Consider the following 7,421-nt stretch of genomic DNA (forward strand, 5'->3'; position numbering starts at 1 on the left):
ATTTTTGGGGGGCTAATTTGCTTCGATAAACATGTCTTCTTTTAGACAAGTGGGAAACATTCAAGTTCAAAATACACATTAAGGTGACTAACGTTACCCTTTTTCTACCCGTGCCAATAGATTCCTCCTAAATTCACAAAGAAACATTTGACTCTAATAGGCCTATGTCAACCAAATGAAAAGAATATTAACCTGGCTTTATCCAATGTTTCTGTTTGGAAATGTATGCAAATTAGCACATATTTATTAGCATAATGCATCATTCACATATTTAAACATGCAATTTCACAAAATGTGTAATACCAAACATGATTGTCTTAATGTAAGTAATCAACTGGGGAAGTTGCATAGTGATATTTATTAGTTAAAATATGTTCCCTATTCGAAGTTATGGAGCAACATTCTATTGCATATGGAGTCATGTTTCTGGCTACCTGATGAATGCGTGTCCAATCTTCCCCCAGCTCTGTGTTTGCTCTCCTACAAGTCCTGAGGGAAATATCTGGCTCTTTAGCTGCTAAATGCTCCACTATGATCACCAGCTAGTCGCTATGTCCGTCTGCCGTGGTGTACAGTGGATTCTTGGAGCTTTTTCGCTGTAATTAGCTGCCTGCTGCAGCATTAAAGACATGAAATGTATAAAGTTGTTTGTTACACAGTTTGGCTATCCAGCCTCAAAACTTTAAAACCTTTTTTTTCTCAGCTTCATGTTTTCTTTTGTTACTTTTTCTTTGTAGGGCAGCATTGAGCTCTGCTGGAAATAGACCTAGTCAGTTTTAGTAACAGCTCTGTCTCACACACATCCATGGTTATTGGAGTTCAGCAGGTACTTGACGTTGGCATCACTCTTGAAAAGCCTCCCCTCTGCAGGGCCGGTTAGGCAGGACCAGAGGGCTCCACAATCGCCAGGTCCTTCAGGTCACTGAGTTTTCGAGAGAAGGAGCTCAGCCTGGTGCTGAAGGAGCCCCTGTTCTGGCTGTGATCTCCCCCACGGGTCTCCAGACAAGCACACAGGCCCTTGCAGAGCCCCCCGAGACGGCCACGAAAATGGTTTCCGACGAAACAGTAGAGCACAGGGTTGATGGCTGAGTTGGAGAAGCCCAAGCAAAGGGTCAGAGGGGTGAGGGTGTGGATGGTCCAGTTCATCCTGCAGCTGTCCAGCCAGCTGTCGCTCCTCAGCACGTCCAAGAAAGTCACGCAGTGAAAGGGGAACCAGCAGACGAAGAAGGACACGACCACAGCAGCTACTGTCCACAACACCCGCTCCAGGGGTCTGCTCCCGCTGGAGCTGGGGCACACACAAGGGGTCGGTGGTCTCTCTGGTTTACTGCAGCCTTCCTTTAGCTCCATTGATTTAAAGGAGGTCATGTTGGTGCGTTGCGACGGATTCTGCATTCTTACCAGCCCTGTGTCCGCCAACAAATGTCTACCAATAGCCCAGTAACAACAAGAGATGACAAACATCGGCAGCAGGAAGGCCAGAGCAATCTTCATCCAGACCAGGGTCAGATACCAGGTATGATCAGGGTAGTTAATCACGCAGGCCATCACGCCCAGCCCCTTCAGGAAGTGAGTGTCCCTCAGATACAAAGTGGGGGCCGAGCAAGCACATGCCAGCACCCACACCAGGATGCACGTGAGCCGGGCCCGTTTAGGGTATCGTGCACTCTGGGAGCGGAGTGGACGCACGATGGCCAGGTAACGGTCCACGCTCATGCATGTGATGAAGAAGATAGACGCGTAGAGGTTGAGGTTGTGGAGAGCGCCGCAAACTTTGCAGGCAACCTGGCCAAAGGGCCAGCTGTAGCCCTGGGAGTAGTAGACGGCCCACAGCGGGAGAGACAGCAGGAACAGCAGGTCAGACACACACAGGTTCAGCATGAAAGTGTTTGCTACAGTTCTCCTTAAGGCACTGGCATGCGCCAACACCCACACTGCCAGGGCGTTGGCTATGGTTCCCAGCACGCAGATGATGCTGTAGATGGCCGGGATGACTGTGGTCATGGGGACAGGAGGCCAGTCTGTGCAGGGGGGAGCAGAGGAAGTTAGAGAGGTGTTCAGATAGATCTCTGTCATTGAATATGGGGAGGAGGTGGAGTTGAAAAGGGAGAGGTCATTCGGGATCCCCATCATGGAACTGGATGTACCCTTGCGTCACACAATTTCACTTCCCTCCTTTTAGTTTTCTGAGGTCAGCTGGAAATTAAACAAAACAGAGGGCATTTAAATTGCAGCCTCCTTTTATGGACACATTAATACAGAGTAATCTTTACTTGGCTGCAGTGTTTATTAGTGGTCCTACTTGATAATTAATCACAGCAAAAATACATTACACATTCTTGAAGTTGAGCAGTAATGAAATACATATGAAGGAGTTGTAATAATCTGGCTGCTTAATGGGTTCCTTAGAAACATATATTTTGTATTAATGACTCAAATAAGTTATTGGAACATTTATGAAAAAGTGTCAACTTAATTTTTAATTAAATAGTTCTACAGAAATCTTAAAAGTCACTGAAACTGATCCTATTATGGTCTGGTGCACCGGGGGGAATGCATTATTAATAACAGAAATAACAACAAATAGAATTTAAAGCAGGCAATCAGTAAGATAAGGAAACTGACATTTTCAAATAACTTTTTCCAATAAAAAATGGTAATTATGTTGAGACAGTTAAATTAGAGAAATAAGGATGTATTATCAAATCAAATTAGAAATTGAGATATTATCAAATCAAACCAAAATCAATAAATGATTTCTAGCTATTTAAAGAATAATTGTTACCTGTGAGTGATTGGGCGTCCAGTCCGAGAAGTATAGTGGTTTTCAATGCCTCTTTTGGCTAAAGTCCAAGTCTTGACAATTGCTTCTCGACCCCTCTAAGAGAAATCTGCACAGTTAAGTACCCCGGACCATATCATGTTTCTGTGTTTGTGTGTGTGTGTGTGTGTGTGTGTGTGTGTGTGTGTGTGGGTGTGTGTGTGTGTGTGTGTGTGTGTGTGTGTGTGTGTGTGTGTGTGTGTGTGTGTGTGTGTGTGTGTGTGTGTGTGAGAGTCTGTATGAGTCTGTATGTGCGAGTGTTTGGAGAAAACTGACTGGAGGCTCTGAGAAACCAGATGAGGTTGGGGATCTTATAGCCCCCAAGAGCCTCTTGATGATTACACAACAGGGAAGTTGCTTACACGCCACACCTTCATCATTACAGAGGGGCTGAACAGTACCTGGACACAAGCCAGCCTGCAGAGAGAGAGAGAGAGAGAGAGAGAGAAAACAAGAGAAACATGCTTTCTCTCTCGGTTTTCATTCTATTCCTCTTTGTTTTATCTCCCTCCCAGAGTTTTGGACAGAATAGGCAAAAAACAAGAAAATCAAGTAAAGATGTGTGTTTGAGTAATAGCTGCGTCTCCAATGACTGTAGACACACAACCATGTGTCATTGATGACCATAATTAATATGACAAGAGTGTGTTCCAGGTGTCACACTTAAAGCCCTAACTTTCCCCGCCGGGGCCTCTGACCCGTGGAACGGAGGCTGTGTGTTAATTAGCCGAGCCTCGCACTTTGTGTCATATTCGTCCTGCCAGCGGTCAGATAAGCCATGGGAACTATTTACTCTCTCTCAGCGGAAGTCAAGCCAGCCACCGGGGCAGAGGGAGAGAGGGAAGGCACAGTGTGGAAGATGAATGAGGAGGAGGGGGAGCAGATACTGCAGGGAGTGAACAAGGAGATGAGAAGGAAAGACGAGGAGAAAGAGGAGGGAAAGAAGGAGAGAAAGCGGAGATTCCCTCCAGTGGTTTTTCATTAAAGCCTCTGGTAAAAGTTAATGAGGGATGCTCGCAAAGCTCTGAGACTGATTACATCACAGCGACTTTGATCAACGGTGTGAGCGGGCATCTCTCCCTGTTTGTGCACGTGCATTTACACGTGCACATGTGCGTTTATGCTTCAATACCTGTGCAACTGGATGTACTTAATCTCAGCCTGGCATGTATGCATTGACGCAATGTGCTCGCCTCTATTTACATGCCTGTTGAGATGTGTGTGTGCACTCTGCTCCATTGAGTATCTATCAGGATGTGACATGTTCTAATAGCCGTGGGAAAGCTGACGGTGAGGATGACAGATGAAGGCGAGACAGAAAGCCACACATTTTGAAGGCCGCAAAAATGAAGAGCTCAGTTGCATGCCTTCTTGCAGGATATGAAAAATTGGGAATTCGCTGTATGGCACAGAATTGTTCAAATATTATGCTAGGCATGCTTTCCAAAACGGAAACTTCATGATGCAGTATTATTCCACTGGCATGCTGGGTATGCACAGTTGTTCTCACACATAACATGCAACAACTAAGAACAGAAATTGATGATTTCATGCTGGCCAACAGAAATAGAAGATGACAGAAAACAGAACTATGTCTCCCCACAGTTACTTTTTGATCCAGTGGTTACATTTACTCAAGAACTGAAGGACTAGTGTAATTTTAAGGCACTTTTAAGGCACTAACATTTTCTGCTACATTATGGTTCCACTTCACCAAATGTTACTTTACTTCACTAGACTTAACTGACAGTAATCTTGCACATTAACATACAAAACATATGATTACTTTATAAAACATGATGCACACCCAGAGATGAAACTACCCAACAGTAACCACCTCCACCAGCTACAACATTAAAATCCTGCTTACGTGTAATGTTACATGCAGGAATCCTGTAATTTATCATATATAAGTTAACACTCTGAAAGATGGTATTCTGCATGATTAGTGCTGTTATTTTCACATTAAGTGTGTTTGGGTGATAATACTTTTATACTTAAAGGTATATAAGACTTATAAAACTAACCTTCTATCATATGAAAACTGACCCTATGTTCCAGTAGAACTACATGAAGCAGGTCATTAAAAATAAATCCAGCTCCTCTGGCACCACCTACAGCCTGGAGTGCAATTTGCAAAAATCCACCGCTCCCTGTTCAGATGCACCAATCAGGGCCAGTCTAACTGTGTGTCAATCACTGCTCATGCACACGCGTTCATTCTCCCTCGTGGGGGGAGGGGCTTAGGAGACCGTTTTGGGCTTTAGCAGAAAGTGGGGAGGGACTGAGAAGTTGTCAATGTTCAAATTTTTTGGCTAAGTCCTGGATCTTCACAATCCTATCTACAGCACCTTTAACAGTTTCTTACTTTTAAGTTACTTAAGTAACTTTTAAGTCAGGCTAGCAGCAATTACAAATTTAACGTAAATAAACAATAAAACGAACACATTAAGCATGTTTAGGACCAAATACTTGGAAAACCAATAGAATTTGACACCTCAGCTACACTTGCTATTTAGCAAATGTTAGCATGCTAACTAAAGGGGCTTTCCGACTTAGAACTAAACGTTCCTAGAACACTTTTTTCGTTGTGTTCCAACAGGAACAATTTGGGGATTTTTAAGTTCCTCTGGCCGCAGTAGCGTACTTTTTTAGCTCCTAAAGGGTCTTTTCCCTTTTCCCTTTTCCTAGGTGTACTTGATTGGTCGAACTTATAAGTCACGCCCACTGCCAACTCGGAACTTGCAGACAGAGCAACAACCAACAATGGGGCATTTTTAAAAAATTTTCACCATCTTATTCATCATTAAATTCACTTCTGACAATGTTTTAGATAACTGTTTAGATTTCGAATATAGGCAGTCTTGTGAAAATTGATGCTGAATTGACAAAATGCTTCAAAGTTTTCGGAGTTGAGGAGCTCCATGAAGTGAGGCGACAGCCAGCAAGCGCCTGCCCCGGCCTCTAGCTCGTCGCTGGGCCAGTCATGCTCAGAGACATCGCTGTGAGCTGGAGGTCTCTCAGACCGCTCTCGTAAATAAGAGGCTTTTATTTCACCGTTGACGGTTTGTTTGTTTAAATATCACAACACGTGTCCATCATAAGATTAACGGGAACCTGTGGTTAACTGTCTGGAGTTAAACTCCACAAGCATGTCCTGCGGCTCACCGGCCGTCACACACACACGCAGTCTCACACACACACACACACACACACACGCGCGCTAAGGTCTAGTGATGATGCTATAAAGACCGTTGCCGTGCTTGCGTCACTCCCTTACCCCTCCTACCAGTCCCTATGGCCACTTGGCCAGTGGCAATGCAAACGGAAAAAAAGATTTTGGGGGAGAGTAGTTCTTAGAACTGCTTAGAAGTGTACTTTTCCTCTAAAAAGTACAAGTACTATCCGGTCGGAAAGCACCTTAAGATAGTGGACATTGTAAACATGAGCATGTTAGCATTGTCACTGTGAGCATGTTAGTCTGATGTTAGCACACTGGTGTTAGCATGAAGTATATTTACTAAGACTTTTTTAATCACTTTTTTGAACATACATACTATAATATAATGGATTTCAACATAGCATATGTGCTGGCATGTTGGCCCAATGGTTACCAATGCTGCAAATAATACCAACGAGGAAGAGCTTCAGATTCTGACCTCTGGTTTGATCCCCAAGCTGGGCATGACTTCTTTGACAAACTATGCAATGACTTTGTACGACACACCCTACTGTGACCGTTTTCAACATACTATACTATGACTTTTTAATCACTTTTTTCATCATACTATACTATGACTTTTTTATCACCGTTGAGACACTATAATATAACGGTTTTCAACTTGACTAGGTTGGTAGTATGTTGGCTCAATGGTTACCAATGCTGCAAAAAATACCAGCAAATAAAAACTGCAGATTTTGACCCTTGGTTCAATCCCCAGTAGGGGCATACTGTGCTCTGACTTTTTCGACATACTATACTATGCCTTTTTAATCACTTTTTTCAACATACTACACAATTACTTTTTTATGACTTTTTTCGACATACTATACTATGACTTTTTCATGACTTTTATCGACATACTATAATGTAACAGATTTCAACACAGCCTGGGTGCTGGCATGTTGGCCCAATGGTTACCAATGCTGCAAATGATACCAACAAGGACAAACTTCAGATTCTGACTACTGGTTCAATCACCAATCTGGGCATGACTTTTTCGACAAACTATACAATGATTTTTTACGACATACCATACTATGACCATTTTCAACATACTATACTATGACTTTTTAGGACATACTATACTATGACTTTTTTATCACTTTATTCAACATACCATACTATGACCATTTTCGACATACTATACTATGACTTTTTAGGACATACTATACTATGGTTTTCATGACTTTTTTTTCTACATACTATTCTATGCCTTTTTAATCACTTTTTTGACATACTATACTATGACTTTTTTTATAACTTTTTTCAACATACTATAATGTCACTGATTTCAGCACAACATGTTGGCCCGATGGTTACCAATGCTGCAAATAATACCAACAAGGATGAACTCTAGATTCTGACCCCTGGTTCAAT

At 42.8% G+C, this 7,421-nt stretch overlaps 1 protein-coding gene across 1 annotated transcript; it reads right to left on the reverse strand.

Annotated features, from left to right (window-relative positions):
* On the reverse strand, nucleotides 1-3,271 carry agtr2 (angiotensin II receptor, type 2). The gene is made up of 2 exons (XM_031280187.2): nucleotides 2,786-3,271; nucleotides 1-2,196 (listed from the first exon to the last, which is right to left on the reverse strand). The coding sequence occupies exon 2, from the start codon at nucleotides 2,131-2,133 to the stop codon at nucleotides 877-879; it is 1,257 nt and encodes a 418-aa protein (XP_031136047.1). The 5' UTR covers nucleotides 2,134-2,196; nucleotides 2,786-3,271; the 3' UTR covers nucleotides 1-876.
* Nucleotides 3,272-7,421: the final 4,150 nt, after the last annotated feature.

Source organism: Sander lucioperca, chromosome 1 (genome assembly GCF_008315115.2).
Source record: "Sander lucioperca isolate FBNREF2018 chromosome 1, SLUC_FBN_1.2, whole genome shotgun sequence".
Taxonomy (NCBI): Eukaryota; Metazoa; Chordata; class Actinopteri; order Perciformes; family Percidae; genus Sander; species Sander lucioperca.

Excerpts from the sequence above, each read along its gene's own strand:
- agtr2 (XM_031280187.2), bottom strand. The coding sequence starts at position 2,133 with ATGATGGGGATCCCGAATGACCTCTCCCTTTTCAACTCCACCTCCTCC.